We start from the raw sequence: 24,113 nt of genomic DNA on the forward strand, positions 1-24,113 counted from the left end.
GAGCGTATGGTGCCGGATACGCGCGATAGGCTCGTACCAGCCTCCAGGTTGATAGGATCTGCTATTCGATCAACGTGACTGCGTTAGTCTAGACTCATTGACTTGCAGTTGAGCCTTTGCGTCGTTGTAAACTTGTTGCCACCGTGGGAGAAGAAGGGGTCGATGTGTTGGGAAGCGATCAGCTTGTGCCACGTTGTGAGGGACCAGTTGTGTAGTATATCAAAAGACGCAGCCTCTCCCACAACACCCCATACTGTGGTCCCTCTGTGTGTCCCCTCCTCTTCATTATTCTGCTCCTGACCCTTTCACTCTAATCTCATCGGGCTCCTCCGGAGAGTGCTGGAAGAGTACCGTGGAACCAGTACCAGAGATCTAGCAATATGGACTCTCCCGTCTTAGACAAACCTCAGATCACCGGCATCAACGCCTTTCGTCCCAAGAACCTGCTTGCCTCGTTCCGCATCAAGAAGGCCAACTTCAAGCGTGGGATTCAGAGCAAGGAGAACTTCAAACAGTACTTGCGGACTCCAGGTTCGAGTGCGGATCCTACAGGCTCATATTCCTGGATCAATGATGGTACGCTCTTCCTCCACTGCGGTATCGAGTTTCTGTGATCCTGACAATGTCGGCGTTAGATCTCCTCCCAACTCCCCCTGAAGCTCGAACGTGGGCTTGGTGGAACTACTTCTTCTTCTACTTCTCCCTGTCCATGGACAACTGGACGCTGGGGTCGGTCATGATCGGCTGCGGTCTGAACTGGTGGCAGTCTATCCTGATCGTCTTCTTCAGCCAGGTGGTGAGTTCGGTCGCCATGGCCATCAACTCGCGGTCTGGGGAGGTTTACCATGTCGGGTATCCCATCATATCCCGCGCGGTCTTTGGTACATGGGGAGCGTACTACGTGGTCTTTGCGCGTGCCGTGTTGGCCATCGTTTACTACGCCATCAAGCTGTACATTGGATCTTCGTTTGTGGTGAACATGCTGACGGCTGGTATGTCGAAGAAAATGTCCATATGGAAGTCTACTGACACTGGATACAGTATTTGGCGACTCATACCGCAACCTGCACAACTCGATTCCCGAATCCGTGGGCATGTCGACAGCCCAATTTATCGCCTTCTTCTTGTACTGGCTCGTCCACATCCCCTTCACCCTTCTCAGACCTTACCAGTTACGCTGGGTCTTCACGCTCAAGATGTGCACAGTGGTGCCGGCTTGCTTTGGCTTGTTCATCTTCTGCATGGCCAACACCAAGGGTAACATTGGCGGCGGAATTCCTGGGGCTCCAGCTTCGACGTCGACCAGTTTTGCTTGGTTTGTGGTCTATGCATTCAACAGTGGTCTAGGCAATACTGTAAGTTCTCTGATCTAAGAGACCTGACAAGGAATGTGGACTCACCCAATACAAGGCCAACATCATTACAAACCAACCCGATTTTAGTCGCTGGGCCAGATACAAATACGCCTCGATCTGGCCGCAGCTGCTCGCCAACCCGATCAGTGTGACCCTTTCGGCGTCATTGGGTATCCTGGCTACGTCGGCCATCAACCACTCGTGGGGTCTTGAGCTATGGAATCCGTGGGATCTCCTCGAAGCCATTATGCAGCGATATGACACCTCGGCCGTGCGGTTTGCCGTGTTTGTGTGTGCGACCTTCTGGGCCCTGTTGATTCTGGGCACGAACATCGCGGCGAACATGATTCCATTTGGCTCGGACAGCACAATGCTTCTGCCACGGTACATCAACATGACCCGAGGGCAGTTCTTGGGGCTCTGCTTGGCCTGGGCGGTCAATCCATGGCAGATTCTTCGATCTGCGACGGGTAAGTGCTCCATGCTTTCGTTATTTCTCCTCCTTGTACAACCATCTCTTACTGACCAAACTCTTTCCAGTCTTCCTCAACTTCCTGGGCGGCTACATCATCTTCATGGCCTCGGCCGTGGGCATCATGGTCGCCGAGTACTTCCTGTTGACCAAGGGCAACATCTTCCTGCAACATCTGTACGACGGCAAGCGCACCAACCCGCACTACTACTACCACCGCGGCTGGAACGTGCAGGCCTACATCGCCTACATTGTCGGCGTGGTGATCCCGTTTCCGGGCTTCTGCGGCTCCCTGGGCGCCAACGTCTCCGAGACGGCCATGAACATTGGCCATCTGGGCTGGTGTCTGTCGTTTGTCGTCTCCATCGCCGTCTACGTGCCCCTGTGCTACATCTGGCCGACCAAGAACCAGAAGATGATCAAGAGCATGGGGCTCAAGTTTGAAGAGACGGCCGCCGAGGAGTTCAACCCGGCCGATCTCCCGAATTACAATTTGGCCGTCATTCACGGCCGCGAGGTCTTGACCTCGACCGCCGGACCTGCAAACAGTGAGGAGGCGGAAATTGAGTCGACGACGGAGAAAGATGTCGGTCGCGAGACCGTGGTGGTGTCGGCGTCGAAGATGGAGTGATGGCATCCTACCTATATATCTAACTATCCAAGCTCATATTCAGTCGTTTACTATATATACCAGATATACTATACCATCAGAAATCTATATGAAAGAGGTGAAGCTGGAGGGATGTGATGACTCGGGAATACGCAATGATATTATTACCCCAGAGAAGCAATACAAGGCTTGACAATAGACTCTGTACCTCGTAGACTGAGATCAGAGTATTACCAAGTGCAATCCACTTTCTATGACTTGATCCTGTGTTCTTTTGCTGATTGTGGATCGAAGTGGTACCTACCCCTAAGGTAACTATAGTGAGGTTGTCAATACCGCAACGACTCCAAACCTTTGACTTACACCACTAGAAAGTCGGTCAAGACGAGGAACCTGCAAGTGTGCAATAAACATAGTGTATCCAGCGTGGAGTGCCACGGGTGCCAGCCTCGTCGGTTTCTCGGTTTCTCAGATGAAACGGGAAAAGGAGACAGAAAAACTTCCTATCCGGCACTTCGCCCATGTCCGAATCTCCTATCTGTCGCCTTTACAGAGGCATTTCCTACCTGGGCGGGTAATTATTATTCGTACTCCCCCTGCACCGTCGCCCGGGGTTCTCCACTCTCTGTCTTTCTCCAAAACACTCTCCCCAGGTTCATTGTTGTCCCCAGGAGTGTTGACTGTTGAGAGGTGATGGAGGGTGATAGGGCGTAGAGGTGAAAAGTTCTGCCCGGATAGCCGATGTTGCCTCTGTGAGGTGGGGGGGTGGTCCGCTTGATTGTTCATACACTTATTCGCAACCATATTGAAGGTGAATGCAGCAAGATGGACGACAGATGCCCAGAGGGTGGTGGTCCCGGTTGCGACCTCGTCGTTATCTGCGTCTCGCTCCCCTTCCTTCGGCTCTCTTTCTGGGGGTGGATCTACGCTCGAGCTCCGTCTTGTCTCGGGCTCTCTCGTTGAGGACTTGAGTCTGCTCTCTATGGCGGTCTCCCTTCGCCTCCTCCTGTTCGACCCGACATCGATTCCGCCTAGCCCGTGCCCTGGTGGCAATGGATTGGGGACCTCAACACCCGCCCTACCTGTGCATAGAGGCAGGTCTATCGTGTGGCAAAGGTCCGCTCTGCTCGATAGGCTTGATCACTATACCGCCATTGGCCGTGTTGTATCCCCCCACCACCTTTTCTGGACCCTGTCGATTCCATCCCATGTACTGCCCCGTACGCTTTGTTCGGGACCTGTGATTTTTGGCTTCGAACATGGAAGGATGGATGGAGAACCAAAGCCCGATGGAACTCGCAGCTCGTATTACTGCGGATCCAATCTCTGAGGGAACAATGCGAGGAGATGGTTCGTGAGAGCCTTGGCCAGACCTGGTCTTTGTAAAAACATGTCATCTCTTTAACACATTACATTCGTGCATCATTTCATTCCCTCGTGGGTGCTCCCCTGACATCGTCGCCATTATCACTCCTGGGGATACCTCCCGCATCGAACAAGAATGGAGTTTGATCTGATTGTGCGGAACGGCAATGTCGTGACGGCGTCGGATATTTGGTACAATTGCGATATTGGGATCAAGGTGAGTGAGAGCAAGTCAAAGTGGCAGAAAAGGGAAGAGATGGGGGGAACCATATGAGGAACAAGAATGTATGCCTGTACTTGGCCTGGGACTTGTGGAGAAAAGGAACAAGAGAGGGAGAGGAAAAGAACACAAAACAACGTTGGGGGAAAATTTCCACGGACAGAATTGCTTTGCCGTCCACAATTCATTGCCTTTACTCATTCCCGAACCTTGACGTATCTTTTGTCATATAACAGTGCAAGACTAATACTGTGTTACCTATTCAGAATGGCACCATCGTCGCCGTGGCCCGCGACCTCCCCATCCGTAACGGCGACCAAGTCTCCATCCTGGACGCCGAGGGCGCCTACATCACCCCAGGCGGCATCGACACGCACGTTCACCTGAGCCAACTCTACGAAGCGTCGGTCGACAGTCTCATGCGCACGCAGATCACCAACGGCAAGATCCCCGACCTGGCAAACTACACCAACGACACGTACGACACGGGCACGCGCAGCGCCGTGGCCGGCGGCACCACCACCGTCATCACCTTTGCGAGCCAGCTGCGCGACGACGAGAGCCTGGTGCCCGTGCTGGAGGAGTACGCGAAGCTCGCCGACGGCCAGTCGTACTGCGACTACGCCTTCCACATGATCCTGTCGAACCCGACCAAACACGTTCTTGACGTCGATCTGCCCATGATGGTCGAGAAATACGGCATCACCAGCGTCAAGATATACATGACCTACAAGGCCTTCCAGCTCCGAGACTACCAGATTCTGGATGTCATGCACGCGGCGCGCCGCCTGGGCATTACGACCATGGTGCACGCCGAGAATGCCGATGTCATTGATTGGATGACGGAGCATCTGGAGGAGCAGGGTATGACGGCGCCTTATCATCACGGGACGTCGAGACCGCCGATTGTCGAGGCCGAGGCCACGGTAAGTCATCTTCCCCAAGACCTTGGAACGTAGAAACCGCAGAACAGAAAACAGGAACCAGACGAACGGAGAGCTGACCCTTTTTGTCTTGGGGCAGAATCGAGCCATTGTCCTTTCTGAGCTCATGGATACGCCCATACTGCTCGTCCACATCTCCGGCGGACATGCCACGCGCGTCATTCGCGACGCCCAAACCCGGCTCCTGCCCGTGCACGGCGAGACCTGTCCGCAATACCTCTTCCTACTTGCCGACAGTATGAGGAAGGAAGGCTTCGAGGGTGCCAAGTGCGTCTGCTCGCCGCCCATCCGCGAAGAGGCGGCTGACCAAGACGCCATCTGGACGGGGATCAAGAACGGCACCTTCACCACCCTGTCATCAGACCACGCACCCATCAAGTTCGATCACCCGCAAGGCAAGCTGCGGGGTCTGGCCCACGGAGGCGGCGAACAGGGCAAGTTCCAATACATTCCCAACGGACTGCCGGGGGTCGAGACGCGAGTGCCACTGCTGTGGTCCGGCGGCGTGCTCACGGGCCGCATCACGCCGCAGAAGTTTGTCGAGGTCACGGCGACAAATCCGGCCAAGCTATACGGTCTGTCCAACAAAGGCACCATCGGCCCGGGCTTCGACGCAGACTTGACCATCTGGTATCCGCAGGACAAGTTCAAGCCGTTCAAATTGACCAACGACATGTTGCACCACGCCATTGACTACACGCCGTTTGAGGGCATCGAGTTCAAGAATTGGCCGAGGTACACGCTGGTCAGAGGCACCGTCGTTTTCAAGGAAGGTGAGGTGGTCGGCAAGTTGGGCTACGGCAAGTATCAGCACAGGACCAAGAGTACCCTGAGCGGCCCGCGGAATCAGTTTCTCAGTGAGTGGCGGCCGGTATATCCTATGAATTAGCGCTAGACCGGCAGAGTAGACATTGTAGGAAGAAACGCACGGTCGGAATTTCCGTATCAGAACCCAACTAATAATCCACAGAGATCCCCAATGGGACCTGTAAAGCTGGTGGTGTCCTGCCGATTTTCCGAGATCGGATTTGACCGTTTCGCCCTTCCCCGGAGGGACTCTTTCCGATCAGGAGTGAGTGAATGTTGCTATCAGGCGCGGGGATGGAGACGGGGGGCTGAAAGGCCCACAGAGAGATGTCCTTCAGATGGACTGACTCTGTTGGGAAAGGTTTAGGACAGCCTTATCCAAAAGCATTTGGGACGGCGTTGGTTGTTCAGTAGTAGTGAGGCCATCTCAGTTATTCCGGACTCGTTCCATCTCAAGACGTAGAGACTTTCACAGGCATCACGAGTCTCGAACATCATTCAATCTCCAGAATTGCTTGCCATCGTTCAGCATGGTTCTCAAATCGTGGCTAGATGTGCCCGAGGATCATGACTTTTCAATCGAAAATCTCCCTTTCGGCATTTTTTCAACAGCCGATGATGTAGGTCCCGCACAATATCAGTGTCTTGATGATGCAGTTCTTTCGTGAGAGGTATGGCGAGGTAACACGGTGCTTAGGTGACGCCGCGGCCTGGTATCGCAATCGGGAGATATATCGTCGACCTGGCAGCATTGGTTGACACAGAGGCATTCTCAATGTATTGCACCTGTCAATTCCCGTACGCGGTGTTGAAGGAGGTATCCATCATGTTCCCCTCATTCCGTCTCGCAAGGAGTGCGAAATGCAAAGACAGACAGAGTGATCTTTCTAACTTGGCCAGACCGTGTTGAACTCCTTTGCAGCTCTTGGTCGCGAAACAGTCAACGCGGTGCGCATGTTTGTGAAATATCTGCTCGTTGAGATGACGCCGATCATGAGAGACAACAAAGACCTGAAGAAGAAGTGCATCGTCGACACGGCCGAGGTCAAGGTCGAGATGCACCTGCCCATGAAGATTGGAGATTTCACCGATTTCCTGAACTCTCGAACGGTGAGTAGTTGACGATCTTCTGATTTCAAGGCAATCAAATGGGCCAATTGGAAGCGAAGCTAACAGTCCAAGCACGCAAAAAACACCCATTCAACAAGCAGCACGCCAGTAAACATGTTAGTGGACAGACCCTGGCTTGACAACACTGCCTCATATTGGATGCAGGTTCAATCCGCCTCGTGCGTTCACTGCTCGCGCATCCAGTCTTGTGGTTTCGGAGACCCCGATCGTGCGTCCGATGGGACATTTGATCGACTCAAATGGTAAGGCATATGTGGGACCGTCACAGCAAATGGACGTCGAGATGGAGTTTGCTTTCTTCCTGGGCGAAGGAATCAAACGCTTCGACCGGGTTTCGATCGATGAGGCCGAGAACCACATATTCGGTGTCGTGCTTCTAAACGACTGGTCAAGTGTGTCTGTCTTCTGTGATCTGTTTGTGTGTAAGACTGACAATGTCAACATCCAGCCCGTGATGTCCAGGCTCCTGAAGACCATCCTTTTGCCGCCTTCAATGCCAAGTCCTTCGCGTCGACCATCAGCCCCTGGGTCGTGTCGATCGACGCGCTGGAGCCCTACCGCACGAAGATCCAGCCCCAAGAGCCGTCAGACCTGTTGCCGTATCTGATTGACAAAAAGCGTCTTGGTACCTTTGACGTCTCTATTCGCATGCAATGGACGCTTTCACCTGAGGGAGAGGTGTTCGACACCTCCACCAGCAACTTGACCAATGCGTACTGGTCCTTTACGCAGATGTTGACCCACCATGCATTCGGGGGTTGCGAAATGAGGACAGGAGACCTGATCGGAACCGGTACACTTACTGGAGAGGTAAGGAGACGAGAAACCCCACTTGAGTCTGTTCGCCAGCCTGACTCATGAATTAGGGGCCAGAATCAATTTGTTCTCTGGTTGAGCGAACACAGAACGGGGCAAAACAGATACAGACTCCTTCGGGGAACAAGAGATTCTATGTTCAAGACGGGGACAAGGTCACGTTTACGGGTTGGGCGGGTGAAACAGGGGATCAATCACTGTCAGGGAAGAGGGTCGGTTTCGGGATCTGCGAGGGTATAATTGTTCCGGCGAGGCCGCTCTAGAGCCTGTGATGGACAGACAAAGCGCAAGAGCGAGGTGTGAGGTGTGTAGAGGTTCGATTTGGGAGGGAAGAGAACAAGAGAAAGTTGATGTTGGATGCCCACCCTCGATATTGAGCTAGCCGTAAAGGGAAATCAAAATCATGTGACTGTATTTTCAAGCTAGTCCTCAATTGAAACAAAGGTCATGTGATATGTCGTCCAGCATTGCTCTTGCGTTGTGATTGGCTGGAGCGACCTCTATCCAATTCCTCGCGATAAGAAACTCCCGCGGCAAAGGAATCTTGACTCTTCCTTCGACACTGCCATTGCTTTGCCTCGTATTGTTCATTTCCCTCATAACTCTACACGGCCTCTCTGCGACTCCTCCAATGGACGATCGCTTTGTTCCGTGCCTATAGTCATGCTGCGGACGGAACAGTCATTGGACATGACTTTCCACCATGTTTTCTACCGCTTTACATCCAGCATCTCCCCAGTTTCAAGAGCTTCCGGCTCCACTCACAGTCCCCACAAGGCTACGTCGACCTCGCACTCGACGGTCGTGTGACTTTTGTCGGTCTCGAAAGAGTGCTTGTCGGCTCGACCAAGGTCCTCCATGTTACGCCTGCCGTCTGTATGCCCGGGAGTGTGTCATCAGTGAGAGACCGCCGCGGAAGAGGCAAAAGTCGACGAGCGAGGCAGGGAAAGCCACCGCAGGTCCAGTTGCCGCCCAAGACAAAGGTGCCGCCAGATCTGTGCATACTGATATACCCAGAGCATCGAATTGGGCACAGGGAGCCCAGGCCGCCGTCTCTGCCAGCAATGATGTGGATCTCGCCGTCTTCTCCCCTCAATCTAACGGCAGCTCGCAGCAGATGTCGCCCACACAGGGGGCAGGCTCTGTGACTTCACAAGTCTCGATCGAGTCAGGTCGGCCGACAACGCGACACAACGTCGTGGGACGAGAATATGATACGCTGACCGAGTCCTTGGACGCATGGCCGACCAAAACCACCTTCCTCCTAGGAGATACAGGCGAGTCGGATCCCTATCTGCTCCGGCACTTTTCGACAGAATACCTTGACTCGTCGGTGGATGACATTGCCAAGGTGACACCCCGACATATGCTACGTGCATCAGACCCAGACGTCATGCACAGTCAAGGAAAGCCCTTGATCATGTCAATTGCCGACCACTCGCTGTACGACCGAGGAGAACCGCGACTGGACCAGTCAGTCCTTGACCAAGCGGCGGATGAGGTTGCCCAGATGGTCTCGGACGAGACAGGTGTCCGACTGGTCAAACTCTTCTTTCGATACATCTACCCGTATTTCCCCATCTTATCAAAGAGCCGTCTTCTGTACCCGCTGGTGGAACTCCCCTCTCGGCTCAAACAGCTCCCACTCTCGCTCAAAGCGGCAATCTACGCATCTGCTCTCGCCTTCTTCACATACGACGATGTTCTAGCCACCACGATTGTCCATTCGCCGCCTTCGAGCCAGCGATTGTACCGCATTGCCTGGGTCGCTGTGACGCACGAAGTCCACACGCCTCACCTTTCCACACTACAATCATGTCTGCTCCTTCTCCAACGAGTCAATGACGACCGATATGTGATGGACACGGTGTTTCGATGGAGTTTGCTCGGCTGGACCGTGGCTCTGGCGCAGACGTTTGGCTTGTCCACCGACTGCCTCGACTGGACGGGGCTTCCAGACTGGGAAAAGCGGCTGCGTCGACGCCTTTGGTGGGCGACTTTTGTCATGGACAAATGGGCATTTATGTCGGCAGGGTTGTCGAGTCACATCCACGACGATAGCTACGATGTTTCGCCCCTGAACGCGGCCGACTTTATCTCTTCTGGCGAGACAGAGTCATCTCAACAGCAGCAAAACAACGGCAACATCGAAGCTGCCGGCTCCACGGCAACCGAACCTCCATTGTCCCACTTTTATCACCTTGCCCGCCTCACCGCAATCCTCAGCGATATCCAGACGGCTTTCTTCACCATTGCCGCGTCCAAACGCACCGAACGCGACTTTAAACTCTCGATCGAGCTAGCGAAGCCGATCCGCCGTCGCTTGAAGGAGTGGAAGACCTCATACGACGCCTATCTCGACACTACGCACCTGCACGGCCATCATAATCACCACAACGCCACTTCTATGCGTTCCCGATCGTCTGGGCTGGATGGTGACGCCTCTCTGGGTCTAAGCTACCTCGTCACGAACATCATGCTCTTCCGCGCGCTGCTCCGGCCCCTCGAATCCAACCTTCCGTCCACCTCGGTCCCATCCTCCTCGTCCGAGGCCGGCCGCGACGCCGTCCGCATCGGCGCAAAGACATGCTGCATCGAAGCCGTCGAGTTTGTCGAGTCCCTGCGCCGCAACGTCTGGGACGCCTTCTGGCACTCGTGGTCGCGCGCCGGGTTCGCCATGATCTCCTCCATGATGATCCGTCTGCTGATCACGAGCGAGGACCCGGGCGAGGTCGACGACATCAACGCGCTCATCAGGCGGTGGCGCTGGGCGTTGCGCACGGGCGGAGGCAGTGCCGGGAACGTCCTGATGAGTCTGGCGCTGCTACGGCTCGATCGGTCGCTGGTCACGCGGGGGATTCACGAGAGTGACGAGGAGTGAATATACTTGATCTGTCCGAAAACAAAATTAAAGAGAAGCGCGCGATATGCGATGTGCGAGGAGCTGGGCAAGGGCGAATTCATCGTGAATACGAATATACGACGATATTGATGGACTTGTTCTCTTTTCCGCGATCCAATACTTGATCTAGTCGTTGTACCGCCTGCACTCACGCAAACGCCAACGCCTTTGACTCCAACTTTTGACCGTTTATGCCGATCAATCAACTGGGTAGCGCTGTTACTTCTATTCGAGGTGCAACTCTGCTTTTACACACCTTTTGCATACATAGATATTAGGTATGCATAGGGGACTCGTGCTTACGCTTCCCAAGACCCCTGAGTCCCAGAGGGGAGAGAATACTCGATACTCCGTAGCGGGGAGCAATTTTTTGGCATCGTTGCTGGTCGCTGGGCGCTGAGACGGATGGCGGCTTGATAGCTGGGCTAGATAATGGTAATCAAGGTGTTCAACAGGTATCACTGTACGAGGCACCCAGCGGATCAAACCTCAACTAGGAGGGAGAACAACTGTCAGTGGAGATTTACTGGGTTTATATCTAACGTAGCAGAGGAGAACTAGAAAGTCACGGCATGCAGCTGCTCTAATGCGGGTGTAGGGTGTGTCTTCCCTCGACGAAATCGATCCAGCCCGGGAATGTCAAAGACTGGAGAGACAAATCTCATTCGTGCTATAGTATACAGGAAGAATTCATTCATACATACATACTTGTATATCCAGCGAGCGCTTTTGGTAGAGACTGAACCACAAGGCGATCTTGTTGGATGTGAGAGAGAGAACAGGCACATGTGTCACTTACTGCCGAACGTACATCCATCTCTTATGGGGTTTCGTGTCGAGACCGTCAGCCTCTGCTGTCTGCCTCTCCGCATATTTGTTTGTACACGCACCACGCATCTTCCGAGTGGTTCTCCACACCCCTTTGAACCAACCCCTAGTATCAGGGGGGTTGCCCTGCTCTTGACATCCGCGTCTGCCATCCATCCAACTCCACCGGTGCCGCATACTGATTGTGCTGAGCACGTGCGAGAGACGTCTCCGTGCTGGGTAGTTCATTGACATAGGGCTTGGATGGCACCGCATGGTCGGTGTAGGCGTTGTCCCGATCGACACTATTGGCGTACGAGGGTGGTTTGGTGGCGAAAAGCTTCCTCCGATACTTTCGAGGCATGAGCGTAAAGCCAAGGAGGAGAAGCAGAGGTATGCCGAGCCCAAGGCCAACCCCGAGCCCGACGCCAGTCGCGTTGTTCGATTTCGACGACGACGACGAGACAGCGGTTTGCGACGGGGATATAATGGGGGTCGGAGCGAATGTGACCGTTGCCGTGGTCGTCGGTACTGAAATTGACGTTGGTGGAGCAGAGGAAGACGGCGTGGATGTCGCCGATGACGACGAGCTTGATGTAGATTCAGATGCAGCCGTCACATTGAAGTAATGGGAGGTGGTCGCGCCGTCCAGATCTTGTTTCCCCGCTGGACTCAGTGCCAAGAAGAAGACATTTGATTGAACCAGGCTAAACTGTTGTGAGGAAACTGTCCAGGAAAACCCTCCTTCTTCATCTGAGCCGGTGATTTTAGCTAGAGGGAAGTCATCAGTAAACACACCTGATAGATATGGCGATGGTGGTAGAGAGTGGTGGACCCGAAGTCCAAAGACGTACTGTATATAGGACTGCTCCCTTCCGCAGCGGACTGGACTGTCAGGCTTTGTTGCCACAGGAATATGTTGTAGGCATCCTCGTCAGTGACCCATTCTACATTGAACGTAGAGCCAACAGCGTAGGCCTGGTTTTCGGCGAAGAACAATTCATCCCCTGCTGCCGGAGGGTTGATGAAATATGTCGAGGGCGTCTGGGAAACAACTCGCGTGATGAGGCACAGCCCAACGGCCAAAAGAAAATAGGACATTGCAGATGAAAAGAAGGAGCGTCAAGGCTACCTTAGCAAGGCATAATCTATTCTGTCAGATGGAAAGAAGAAAACGAACGAGTATACACTTCAGGTGAAGAGCGCAGTGAGAGGCAGAGGCCAGCTCTGCAGCACGTCAAACCGCCTCAAACCGCTATATACAATGCTCATCTGGGGGTCAGACCCCGGCGGCAGCGAGACAAAGGTATCAGTGTCTGCCCGATGGATATTGTGGCGTACCTACTGACCATGCTAGTCTTTACAAGACCTCTGGCTGCTATCGCATAATCTCCCACACAGCCTAGCCGGGGCGTTCCCGCGGTTGTGTGAAATGAAACAAGACATATGCAGGACTAATCTGTGTAGAGTAGCATCGAGCCGGGGACCTGCAGATACCAAGAGACTCAGATTGCAGCATGCCAGGCCTCTGCAGCAGAGACGCGGCAGGGCATTGATCAGCAGTGCTCGCTACCCTGTCTCTACGTCAATACCAGCCCCCGGGATCAACATAACCGAAGCCAGCTATACTCTTCCTCGTAGGGTTTCAGCAGCGAATGCAGAGGCAGGCATGTGTGAAGGGTTTCGATTCCGTTTGACGCGCCCCATGCAGGCGCTTGATGGTGTGAAGAATAGAGTGGAGTGAGGTTGCCATTCTTGCCGAACCGGCGTCGTTTGACTCGCGAGGTTGGCCCCAGATAGCGTCTTCGTAGCCCCAGCGAAGCTCGTGCCTAGAGGGCGCGAGGTTGTTCTAGCCGTAGGATTGGCGGAGAACCTCCATTCTTCAGCACTGGAGACCTACACTTGTTCTGCATTAGGAGCCGGGATTTGCCTGAGGGGGGCGCGTATCGGGGAGAGAGAAAAGCCGGCGCCTGCTCTTCAGTCAGGCATGATGCCCATCCTCGCACAAGTTCGTGCAGGTCATGGACGAGTTTCAGGAGTGGCTCGCTAAGGGCTGTTGAGAGTCGAGAGTCCCATCTTTTGCCTCCATCCCTCTGACCTACCTGTCCGCAGGTTGTTGTGCTCGTCGAGACCAAATGTCATTTATACAGAAGACGTTGGTTGATGGTTCGATGTGAAAAGAGGCTCTCGGTCCAAGCACTGACAACCGCAGTTTGACAGCTCGGCAGCCCTTCCCCGGTGGCTCCGGCGTTCCCCCCACAGCGTTGAATGGCGCGCTCATCGTTTGCCTCTGTCCTCCACAGTTTACCTTCTCAGCCATCTCGCCTTTCTGTGATAGCATTTCTGTCATTTGTGGGATTTATCCTCCTCTTAATCATCCTTCGCTCTTCCTCGTCGCACCTGGGACCGTCTCTATTGCACTCGTCGTCTTCCGTGGACGCTCTGAGTCCTGCGCGCCAGAAGTCCCTTCAATCTATTCAAAATGCCACTCTTGGGGTATGATCTCCAGCCCATGCGCCGACACTACTCTAGGACTGACCAGGTCTCTCTAGTTTGAGAAAATCCTAGCCATCAATCTACCAGAGAGGACCGACCATAGGGATGGTTTGATCCTTGCCGCGGCTGTGTCGAACCTCCACATCGAGCTGGTGGACGGCATCCGGGGGAACACAGTCCTCGACAAAGTCCTCCCACCTGACCACCCAGAACACCTCGACCCTGCTCGCGTTGGGAGTTGGCGTGCGCATATGAACGCTATCAGCCGGTGAGCCCTCCTCCCGCCAGGTTACGTAGATCCCGTACTTATCTAACCCAGTGTCGTGGAAAACAATTGGACTTCAGCGTTGATCCTTGAAGACGACGTGGATTGGGACGTCCGACTGAGATCATTGCTCACAGACTTTGCATTGGCTTCGGACACCGTTCTCTCGCGCCGTGACTCGGTACCGCTCAAATTCCGCGAACTTTCCTTTGCTAGCACGCCGATATACTCTCCTTACGGTGATGGCTGGGATGTCTTGTGGCTCGGGCATTGTGGGATGGAGATATCTGATCGGTCCAGCACGGTGATCATCGAGAATGATGAAACCGTTCCTGAAGTACAGTTCCTCCATTCGTGGAATCGCGACGAGGTCTCCCCTCTGGTGAAGTACCCGGCGCACACAAGAGTGGTGACGGAACAGAAGGAAGGCGTGTGTTCTCTCGCATACGCTGTGTCTCAAGCTGGTGCGCGGGGCCTGTTGAACAGCCTTGGCCTGAAGAGGATGAACAACGCCTTTGACTTGATGCTACGCGAGTGGTGCGAGGGGACACATGAGGCCCACCCCAACCGCTGCATTGGGGTTCTGCCTCAGTTGTTCGACCACTACAGACCCGTCGGCCCGTCCGAGATCGACAGCGACATTTCAACCCCGAACGGCGGGTACCGGCACGAGCCGTTTACGCAAAACATCCGGTGGAGCGTGAGGCTCAACATGGACAAAATCCTCAACGGCGACACGGACTACATCGATCAGTGGCCCGACTCTGGCGCCGCCTAACCCTTTCCATCAGAGACACAAATTCTACAACTAGCCACCACGGATGATATTTCAATATACGGCAAATGGGGGAGTTTGTGGCCAACGAGGATCTAACATACACATATATGATGGGGAGAAATTAGATTGTCAAAATAGATATGCGGGTTTATGTGGGGGGATGACATCTATACATATGTGTGACATTTGTAAATAGGTAGTTAGCGGCGAAGCCATCAGCGCAAGCATGACACATATTGACATAGAGGTTGAAATGTGAAACCCGGTTCAAGATGACAGTCTCTGCTCGTGCGATCATACAGACAACCCTAGACTTTGAGATCGCGATGGTTGCAGTCAGTCTTGCGCCGCCGCGTGTGTTGCGAACAGACTTTTCGTGATCGTCTAGACTCCTGAAGAGCGGTTGTCCCAGACCTTGACAGAGCGAGCCGTTCGAGAAAAGTCACTGACCTTGGGGGAAAAGGTCCTCGTAGCGGGACGTTTCAACTTCTCCTAGTCGGACGCGCCAGACCATCACACATGCATCTGGCCACATCGCACAGCAGAACAGAACTTCCCTGCTTACGTTTGGCGTCGCTTCCTGACGGGCGCTGGCCGCTTGTTGGAGGGCTCCTTACTCCCTGAGCCTAGTCCTCTCTGTGTCGATTTTGGCCATGCTCACGGAACTCTGTGAGACTGACATAGTGATGTCCAATACGTCTGGACTGGACTGTGTCCCGATCATACATACGGCCCGTTCAGCGAGCCGATGTACAGCGACTGTTGGTGATCCCCGACCCACTCCTTCAGCTCCTCGGAGATATCCAAGTGACTCTTCTTGACATTCCAGAAGGACGCGGGCAGGAGTGAGTCATTGCCCGTGTCCACCTCGACGATGGCGGCGCGGAGGACGAGGTCCTGCCGCCGAGCCACAGACCACCGCCGTCCACACATGCTGATGCCGTGCATGAGCGTGTCGAAGATGGGTTCGCGCTGCTGGTGCATCTTGCGATAGATGACCAGCTTGAAGCGCGCTGCCACGAAGAGCATAGTCCCCAGGACGGGCGTGCTGAGTTCGGCGTCTGCGTCGCTTATGCTGCGGAGTGCCAGCACGATGTCCTCGCACGCCTGTAGGCATCTTTGCAACGGGATCTCGTTGCACGAGGTTTCGTCCGCTTCAATGAGACGCGCGTAAAGAATAATGACACTCGCGTGCGACAAGATGCTGGTGAGGACGAGATTGGGATCAAAGTCGATCAATCCATCGGCCAACAGTGTATAGCTGGTTGTGGGCTGCGCACGCACATAGTTCATGAGGTTGTGGTAGATCTCATCACACGTGGCAAATGCCTGGGCCTGGGCTTGGTCATATCTCCCTTGCTCATGGTCGTAGAGGAAGTTATGGAGAGGCTGCAGGCCAATTGCAGCAAGATGCGTGTGGCTGCGGAAGCTGTCCCTGAGGTCCGGCGTGCTCACATACGCCACACTCGACAAGTGGTCCATCACTGCAGCCGACACGTCCCTCCACGAGATACCCAAGGTCGTGACGGCGTCCATGGCAAGCGAAGACCAGGTCAAGGGGATGGCCAGTTCGTCCCCGGTATTGCTGCCGATCGCTGGAGGGCCGACTTGAGCAGGGCTCTGCAACTGCATTTGATTCAACAATTTTCGGAAAAGGCCAATGTTTTCGCACATTCGACGGCACACAGCAAGTAGGCTGAACGTGCTGGGGAGGTTGTCTGACCCATAGTCCAGGATTGCAATGATCAAGAGTGCTTGGAGGGATTTCAATGATGCTTTGGAAAAGGCCTCGTTCACAACCTGCGATCTGAGATACTGTGAAAGTCTGTATCTCCCATTGTATCCCAGACAGATGGCGTGACTCGAGTATGCTATCTGAAGCGCGATCACGGCCTTGAGCACCACGTCGTCTATGTGTGTCAGAGGCAGAGGGAGGTCATCGAGAGAATTCTGGATCTGTTGCCTGCTCAAGATAGGGTACCAAGGCTGGGTTTCCTTGAACCACGAGTCGGCCAATGTACGGAGATATGCATGCGTCAGCGTCGCCAAGTCTGCGGCGGCAGCGTCAGATTCTGCCTGTATACTGCTAGATCTGGGTGGCTCAACATGAGCAACGGATGGAGTATTGGGGATAGAGTGTTGCGGCGGTGATATGTCAATAGGTTGGGTGGAAGATGTCGTTGCTGCTGCGAGGGCAGGGCTGAAGCTGGGATGTGGCGTTGCCGTTGTCGAGGAGGTTGCTCGTTCGTGCTTGAACTTCTCGACCTCTTGCTCCAGAGTGTCTAGCACAGCGTCAGACAATGATTTCTCTTTGACGGGCGGATACAACTACCCAGGCGATTTTCGAGCTGCGTGACATAGCCCGCACGAAGACCTCGTTTTTTCGTCTTGGTCACATACTGGCAGCGGACGTTTGCCTTGACACAAAAGGAACAATCTGGAAGTCGCCTGTCACATTTGGTCTTTCGCTGTCGACAGAGGTGGCACCTGTGTAGAATCGATTAGTCGCTGCAGACAGTGGGAGGGAGGGGCAGGTTGTTCACACTGTGGAACTTCTCTGCTCGGATGCAGAGTTTTCGGGAGATGCGGTGGTCATATTTGCCGCTGGCTGCGTTTTCAGAGGGGAGACTCACGATAGTATGAGAACACAGGAGAAGACAAAGAGAGAAAGCCGTCATCACCATATTGAAGGAAGTATTTTCGACTTGGTGACAGGGTCATCGCCGAGACACGGGCCGATGGGTGGTTGTGGGCGCCAGATTTCTCCGCTGGCAACGGCGACACTTGGCCCGATGCATCGTTCAGTGTCATTTGGTATCCAATCTGCATTCTCGCATATGCATTCTTCTACGTGGCCCAGTAGATGACCATGATTGATTCATCCCTATAAGATCAGGCGACACCCTCTCTGGCCTCTGCACATACTGCCACTCATGCTATCCCACCGCTTCTCAACAAGCACACACCAGTCTCTAGGAGAACCTCGTCTTCCCGTGATGGCTCTCTCTGTGTGTAGCGTCTCCGCCTTCAGAAGGAGCTAGACTCGCATTTGCTGACCTATAAGAATCCTGCAGTGTTTCTCTACGGGCCTGGAAAAGCACAGATTCAGGACAGACCAGAACCAAGAATCACCGATCCCACCGACGCGATAATCCGTATCAAGTTTGTTGGTGTGTGTGGCAGTGATGTATATCATGTCCTCGAATACCATACGAATGAGTCTGACGGCTTTCAGGTGCATTTCTGGAATCATGGCGGTGTCAACGGGAAATTTGTCTCCGAGTCAAATCCACTGGTCATGGGGCACGAGGCATCAGGGAGTCAGTTGCATTTCGTCCCGGGAGATCATCCATTGCTAGAATCAGTCCAGCGTCTACTTCAGTGAACAACAACTAACAGTAGTCTGTAGCGGTTCATGCGGTCGGCCCTGCAGTCACCCATCTGAGACCAGGTGATAATGTCGCCATCGAGCCAGGTCAGCCTTGTCGTTCCTGCGACAGATGCAAGGAAGGGCTGTACAATCTTTGCCCACACATGAAATTCGCCGCCTGCCCCCCAGACACGCCGGGATGCTTGACCAAGTATTTCAAGATCCCCGCGGACTTCTGCTACAAGCTTCCGCCAGGGGTGAGTCTGCAGGAGGGCGTCCTTGCCGAGCCTCTTGCTGTTGCAGCGCATGCTGTGCGAATGATTGGGGTCAAACCAGGTCAGAGCTTGGTCATCTTCGGCGCGGGCACGATTGGGCTTGTTTGTGGTGCCGTAGCCCGACTGTTTGGAGCAAAGAAGATTGTGGCAGTCGACCTGTTGGACCACAAGCTGGAATTTGCAAGGAACCTCAACGCGTCCAATACCTTCAAGCCCGATTTATCTGCTTCGCCCGAAAAGAACGCCGCGCGGCTGATCGAGAAAAATGGGTTGGGACTCGGTGCAGATGCTGTGATAGAGGCCACAGGGGCCGAGAGCTCCATCGTTACAGCCGTGCATGTTCTGCGTCCGGGAGGATCTTGTGTGCAGACAGGCCTGGGGAAGGCCGTCGTCAACTTCCCCATTCTAGCCATGAGCGAAAAGGAATTGCATATGCACGGGGCCTTCCGATACAACCAAGGGGATTTCAAAGTCGCCATGGATGTACTTGAAGCTGGCAAGCTGCCTCTCAAAAGCCTCATCTCCACCATTTTCGATTTCGAGCAAACCACAGACGCATGGGAGGCAACCAAGCAAGGACGGGGTATCAAGAATATGATTCGAGGCTATGGATATAAAGATCCCGCCAGAATTAGCCACTTATAATTTCAACAAAAGTAGTCGTTGGGCGTCCAGCTATTTCCTGTGCTTAGAACTCTGCTCTGAAGAGTCAGAGACAGCTCGCCCTGAAAGAGAGAGGAAGGGCATTCTGCTCATGCAGTCGTCCTATGTAATCCGGTATTGTACAAAATGTCATCAACCATCAAGAGCGGACAATCAGTGCTGACTCCATTCGATGGTATTCAAGTCGATTCCTTCTTGGACCAATTCCCACAAAGGGCTGAGTTCTCTGAGGAAGGTGACACGTTCACGAACAGCTTTCAGAACGTAGTCGATTTCGCTGGTCGTGGTGAAACGTCCAATGCCAAAACGGATACTGCTGTGCGCGCTTTCGTCGCTGTTTCCCAACGCTCGAAGAACATAACTGGGCTCCAAAGACGCAGAGGTGCAAGCACTCCCAGAGGAGAGTGCAATATCCTTGAGGGCCATCAAGAGTGACTCTCCTTCAACGTAGGCAAAGGACACGTTGACACATCCAGGATAACGTCGAGTAGGGTCTCCATTCAAAGAGGTGTGTTCCATCGCAAGCAGTCCATCGACAAGTCGCTTGGAAAGAGAGTTGATGCGTTTGGAATCGTACTGTGGGAACAATTCAAAGTCAGCAGGTATCCTTCCGAACAATAACTCCGAATAGTAAATGGTTGGGCAGTTGAGTATCATAACCCCTGCTATGTTAATCAAGGCTCTGGCATGTGCTTGCAGCCAGACGCTCAGAAAGCCATGCATGTTAAAGAAAGCGTATAATCATCAAACAATTGTCGTCAGAAAAGGGAAATATCTTCTTACCTCCATCTCCTCTTTGGCAATACGACAAGCCTCTCCAAAGCCGACCACCAGATGGGGAGCGAGGGTACCACTGCGGAGACCTCGCTCTTGACCGCCACCACTGATGATGGGGTCCAACCTAACACGAGGCCGTCGTCTAACATAGCATGCCCCAATACCCTTGGGCCCGTAGATTTTGTGGCTCGAAATCGACATCAAGTCGACATTCCAATCATTAACATTAATAGGAATCTTGCCGACGGCCTGGGCGCCGTCGCTGTGGAAATATACCTTCTTTGATCGACACAGCTGTCCGATCTCTTTCATGGGCTGTATAACACCGATCTCGTTGTTGACCGTCATGATACTGACCAATGCAGTTTCTGGCTTAATTGCGTCCTCGAGCTGTTGTAAATTGATCAAGCCGCTTGAGTCGACTGGCAAATATGTAACCTCAAAGCCTTCGTCTTGTAAATGTCGACAGCTGTCCAAGACGCATTTGTGTTCCGTCTGACTCGTGATGATATGCTTCTTCTTGCCCGACCTGCCAAAGAACCTGGCGACACCTTTGATGCTCATGTTGTTACTTTCGGTGGCACCACTCGTAAAAATAATTTCCTTGGGGTCTGCGCCAATCAGTTTCGCAATGTGTTCTCTTGCTTGTTCGGTGGCCTTCTCGCTTTCCCAACCATAGGCGTGCGTTCTAGAATGAGGGTTGCCAAAGAGGCCAGTGAGGAAAGGGAGCATCGCATCCAGAACTCTGGGATCAACTGGAGTTGTCGCCTGCGCATCCAGGTAGATCGGGCGAGTACCCTGATCCATAATGGTTGCGTGCTTTAGAATGCCAGCTTGGGGACTCAGCATGGCATCGGCGGTGATATCAGTCCCAGGCATCTTGACCTGGGAGGGGAGATTGCCACTCTCTTGAATGAATTTCTTCTGGTCTGCCTTGATAGCAGACTCGACATCTGCGACCTGTGCGTTGGCTGGTTTGGACTCGGAGACATAGCTGCGACGACCGATGAAGCGCGAGGAGGCAATGGAAGCAGTTCCGGATCGTGAAGAAAGGCTTGCATTGTTGGAAAATCGGCGAGCGCAGGCACGAGAAGCCTGCCGTATCACTGTGGATGCTGGTCCAGACATGTTGTGGGAAATGAATCAGTCCAGCTGACTATGGGATCGTTGAGAAGCAAGAAAAATCTGGTGGTCCAGATTGATGATGAATCTGCTTGAGTTTGGTTGACGGGATGGTGTGGCTGATGGGGGGATTTATCAGATTAGATTTTTCGCAAGACCTTCCCTCTTTATCTTGCTTACTTTTCAACCTTCGCCTGTACGCAAATGCGTCAGTGGGTGCCAGTGGCACGTTGGCTCCGGCTAAATGACGGACCTGGTCGGTCATGTCGGCGAGATCCTTGTACAGGCAGGACAGGGTGTAAGCACGCCAGTCAGCTTGCAAGACACTACCAGCACCGACCTTGAACTCCATCTCAATGCAGCTAGATATTGTCCAGTGAGTTGACAAGGCACAATCCTACCCATTCTCCTTCGCACACCTCCTGCCGCTGTCGCTGCCATCTCTGCTACAAGATCTCCAACGACAAACCTCTGGAGGGAAGACAGGGAGCTGCTTGTGCGCACAGCCACAGTCTCTTGACTTGGCTGCGTCATTGCGTCTTGTCGCCCCCGGGCTGTTGGTCCAAGCGAATTGTGCCGTCTCCAGCCATCGGTTGCTGCCCACATCCAAACCGCCCCTCCATCTTCCGTCTTTCGCATAATTCCACCTACAAAGTACATTAATACCACCTTTAGGCACCCGGATACACTCCACCCCATTCTTCTGCGACGCCTTTAGCAACACTCCCTCCTTACCTTTCGGCATTGTTGGATAACCCATTCCGAGACCTCTACACCCACCGAAGAAAGCGAAACAGACCTGATCGCCTGTGTGAGAACTACCGCGCAGAATGAGTCTCAAAGGCGTGGGAAAGAGTATAACTCGAGCCCCACAACAGTTTAAGCAGCGCTTCAATATCGGCGACAATACAAAAGATGCAGTCTACATTGATGCCGAGAGACGCTTTCAGGAGCTGGAGAAGGAGACCAAGAAGCTGCACGACGAGTCGAAAAAGTATTTTGAGGCCATCAATGGTATATCCTCGACGACCCTCTGTCCGTTGACGTCTGTTCTCACATCTGTCTTCTCCAGGCATGCTGAACCACCAGATCGAATTCTCGAAAGCCATCCAGGAGATTTACAAGCCTATATCGGGCCGTGTCTCCGACCCCAACTCGCTCATCCCAGAAGGTAACCCGGAAGGAATTCGAGCCTGCGAAGAGTACGAGTCGATTGTGCGCGAACTACAAGCCACACTGCAGCCAGAGTTGGAAATGATCGAGCAGCGAGTAATAGCGCCGGCTGACCAGTTACTCGAAGTCATCAAGGTCATCCGCAAAATCAATACCAAACGCGATCACAAACAGCTCGACTTTGACCGACACCGAGCCACCCTCAAAAAGCTGCAGGACAAGAAAGACAAGACCCTCAAGGACGAAAAGGCTCTTTTCAAGGCAGAAAACGATGTCGAACAAGCTACACAGGACTACGAATATTTCAATAACTTGCTCAAAGACGAACTGCCCAAGCTGTTTGCGCTGGAAGCCGAATTTATCCGGCCTCTTTTCCAGTCCTTCTACTACATGCAGCTCAACGTTTTCTACACTCTCCACGAAAAGATGCAAGCCATCAATATCGGGTACTTCAACCTCAATCTGGACATTGAGGAGGCATTCGAGATGAAACGAGGGGATGTTCAGGAACGCGCAGAGGCGCTCTCGATCGTCCACTTTAAGAGCACAGGTGGAGTAAAACCTCGTGGAGTGTCGAGATACGGACTGGGGCTCTCAAAAGCCAAGGAAGCGGAAGCAGGTAAAAGCTCTTACGCAAGTCGGAGGACAAGTCATCTCGAGGACGGCGTTTCCAACCCGCCCCCGCCTTACTCTCCGACTGGCTCATCAAGTTTGCCCAGCAGCCCTGCAATAGGCAGTCCTTCTCTGAATGCGGCCATCGCTGCAAAGGGCAAGCCTCCACCACCTAAACCCAAACCAAGCCGTCTCAGCGGTGTACCCAACGCCGAGACTTGCACAGCCTTGTATGACTACGAGGCGCAAGCAGAAGGAGATCTCAGTTTCATGACCGGGGACATCATCGAGATCACATCGAGGACACAGAACGAGAATGAGTGGTGGACGGGGCGAGTCAATGGACGAGAAGGGCAATTTCCTGGTATGTGTAGCCTTGAACTTGTTTCAATTTCCAGAAGCCATGACCCGGAAGAGCTGACCACAGAACGCGCAGGAAATTATGTGCGCCTAAATTAGAGAAATGTCCATTTGACAACCTGCATTTCTAAAGCCTCCGCTGTCAAGACTCTGACCCTATTCGTCTATCTCTCGGGCCTTTGACAATGCTTTGTGGAGGAACGTCAAAAGCATTTTCTGGAGGTAACCCGTGGATGTGTCTGATATATTGGATTTCGAGATACCAGCGAAGTCTGGCACAGCATGCAAACGCCGTGGACTGAACTCTCTAATGTAATCGAGAGGTCAATGTCCGGTCCATACCTTGCAGCTTTACCACCACCACCGGGAAGAAGGGCAACTCATGCATGGGCGGGGATGGCTTGTCACAGGGGACGGCGTGTGTATAAACGGGGTCAAGAAGCTGTTATACTCGGGGACTTGTTGTGCAGACCTTTGAATATGCAGGCCTTCCTCAGAGGTATGGCTCGCGTTACAATATACATGTACTTGTCACACGGATCCCATCCATCCATCCACCCATCCACTCATCCACGACTCTGTGAGAGGTTCGCTTCCAATTCATGGGTGTTCCCGTTTCTTTCTCTCTCCCTCGGCCAGCTGTAGTTTTTCAACCGCCTCGTCGCGTCCTGGGTTTCTATTCCTCTCTCTCTCTCTGTGTCTGTTTGTCTGTTTGTCTGTCTGTCTCCCCTGTGCAGCCTCGTAAGCGAGACACCTTTGTTTCAGAGGAACACACACCCCCATCCTAACCCAC

At 53.4% G+C, this 24,113-nt stretch overlaps 10 protein-coding genes across 10 annotated transcripts; 7 read left to right on the top strand and 3 right to left on the bottom strand.

The window, feature by feature from the left end:
- Positions 1-380: 380 nt before the first annotated feature.
- On the top strand, positions 381-2,458 carry Z517_12346 (uncharacterized protein; the record flags this gene model as incomplete). The annotated part of the gene is made up of 5 exons (XM_013422760.1): positions 381-576; positions 636-992; positions 1,042-1,355; positions 1,411-1,825; positions 1,896-2,458. 5 exons carry the CDS (start codon positions 381-383, stop codon positions 2,456-2,458), a joined length of 1,845 nt encoding a protein of 614 aa, XP_013278214.1.
- A 1,480-nt stretch (positions 2,459-3,938) lies between these two features.
- On the top strand, positions 3,939-5,855 carry Z517_12347 (dihydropyrimidinase; the record flags this gene model as incomplete). The annotated part of the gene is made up of 3 exons (XM_013422761.1): positions 3,939-4,019; positions 4,289-4,948; positions 5,046-5,855. 3 exons carry the CDS (start codon positions 3,939-3,941, stop codon positions 5,853-5,855), a joined length of 1,551 nt encoding a protein of 516 aa, XP_013278215.1.
- Positions 5,856-6,754: 899 nt separating this feature from the next.
- Positions 6,755-7,983, top strand: Z517_12348 (fumarylacetoacetase; the record flags this gene model as incomplete). Its single annotated transcript, XM_013422762.1, has 5 exons — positions 6,755-6,883; positions 6,956-6,999; positions 7,049-7,296; positions 7,353-7,714; positions 7,771-7,983. 5 exons carry the CDS (start codon positions 6,755-6,757, stop codon positions 7,981-7,983), a joined length of 996 nt encoding a protein of 331 aa, XP_013278216.1.
- A 440-nt stretch (positions 7,984-8,423) lies between these two features.
- On the top strand, positions 8,424-10,601 carry Z517_12349 (uncharacterized protein; the record flags this gene model as incomplete). Its single annotated transcript, XM_013422763.1, has 1 exon — positions 8,424-10,601. One exon carries the CDS (start codon positions 8,424-8,426, stop codon positions 10,599-10,601), a length of 2,178 nt encoding a protein of 725 aa, XP_013278217.1.
- Positions 10,602-11,562: 961 nt separating this feature from the next.
- On the bottom strand, positions 11,563-12,530 carry Z517_12350 (uncharacterized protein; the record flags this gene model as incomplete). Its single annotated transcript, XM_013422764.1, has 2 exons — positions 11,563-12,200; positions 12,284-12,530. The coding sequence occupies 2 exons, from the start codon at positions 12,528-12,530 to the stop codon at positions 11,563-11,565; spliced, it is 885 nt and encodes a 294-aa protein (XP_013278218.1).
- Positions 12,531-13,697: 1,167 nt separating this feature from the next.
- Positions 13,698-14,968, top strand: Z517_12351 (uncharacterized protein; the record flags this gene model as incomplete). The annotated part of the gene is made up of 3 exons (XM_013422765.1): positions 13,698-13,925; positions 13,982-14,193; positions 14,245-14,968. 3 exons carry the CDS (start codon positions 13,698-13,700, stop codon positions 14,966-14,968), a joined length of 1,164 nt encoding a protein of 387 aa, XP_013278219.1.
- Positions 14,969-15,688: 720 nt separating this feature from the next.
- On the bottom strand, positions 15,689-17,797 carry Z517_12352 (uncharacterized protein; the record flags this gene model as incomplete). Its single annotated transcript, XM_013422766.1, has 3 exons — positions 15,689-17,250; positions 17,369-17,455; positions 17,602-17,797. The coding sequence occupies 3 exons, from the start codon at positions 17,795-17,797 to the stop codon at positions 15,689-15,691; spliced, it is 1,845 nt and encodes a 614-aa protein (XP_013278220.1).
- A 104-nt stretch (positions 17,798-17,901) lies between these two features.
- Z517_12353 (uncharacterized protein) lies at positions 17,902-19,258 on the top strand (the record flags this gene model as incomplete). Its single annotated transcript, XM_013422767.1, has 3 exons — positions 17,902-17,976; positions 18,033-18,288; positions 18,378-19,258. The coding sequence occupies 3 exons, from the start codon at positions 17,902-17,904 to the stop codon at positions 19,256-19,258; spliced, it is 1,212 nt and encodes a 403-aa protein (XP_013278221.1).
- A 171-nt stretch (positions 19,259-19,429) lies between these two features.
- Z517_12354 (cysteine desulfurase, mitochondrial) lies at positions 19,430-21,181 on the bottom strand (the record flags this gene model as incomplete). The annotated part of the gene is made up of 2 exons (XM_013422768.1): positions 19,430-19,852; positions 20,060-21,181. 2 exons carry the CDS (start codon positions 21,179-21,181, stop codon positions 19,430-19,432), a joined length of 1,545 nt encoding a protein of 514 aa, XP_013278222.1.
- Positions 21,182-22,005: 824 nt separating this feature from the next.
- Z517_12355 (uncharacterized protein) lies at positions 22,006-23,419 on the top strand (the record flags this gene model as incomplete). The annotated part of the gene is made up of 2 exons (XM_013422769.1): positions 22,006-22,189; positions 22,248-23,419. The coding sequence occupies 2 exons, from the start codon at positions 22,006-22,008 to the stop codon at positions 23,417-23,419; spliced, it is 1,356 nt and encodes a 451-aa protein (XP_013278223.1).
- Positions 23,420-24,113: the final 694 nt, after the last annotated feature.

The sequence above is a fragment of the Fonsecaea pedrosoi genome (assembly GCF_000835455.1).
Source record: "Fonsecaea pedrosoi CBS 271.37 unplaced genomic scaffold supercont1.9, whole genome shotgun sequence".
NCBI classification, from domain to species: Eukaryota; Fungi; Ascomycota; class Eurotiomycetes; order Chaetothyriales; family Herpotrichiellaceae; genus Fonsecaea; species Fonsecaea pedrosoi.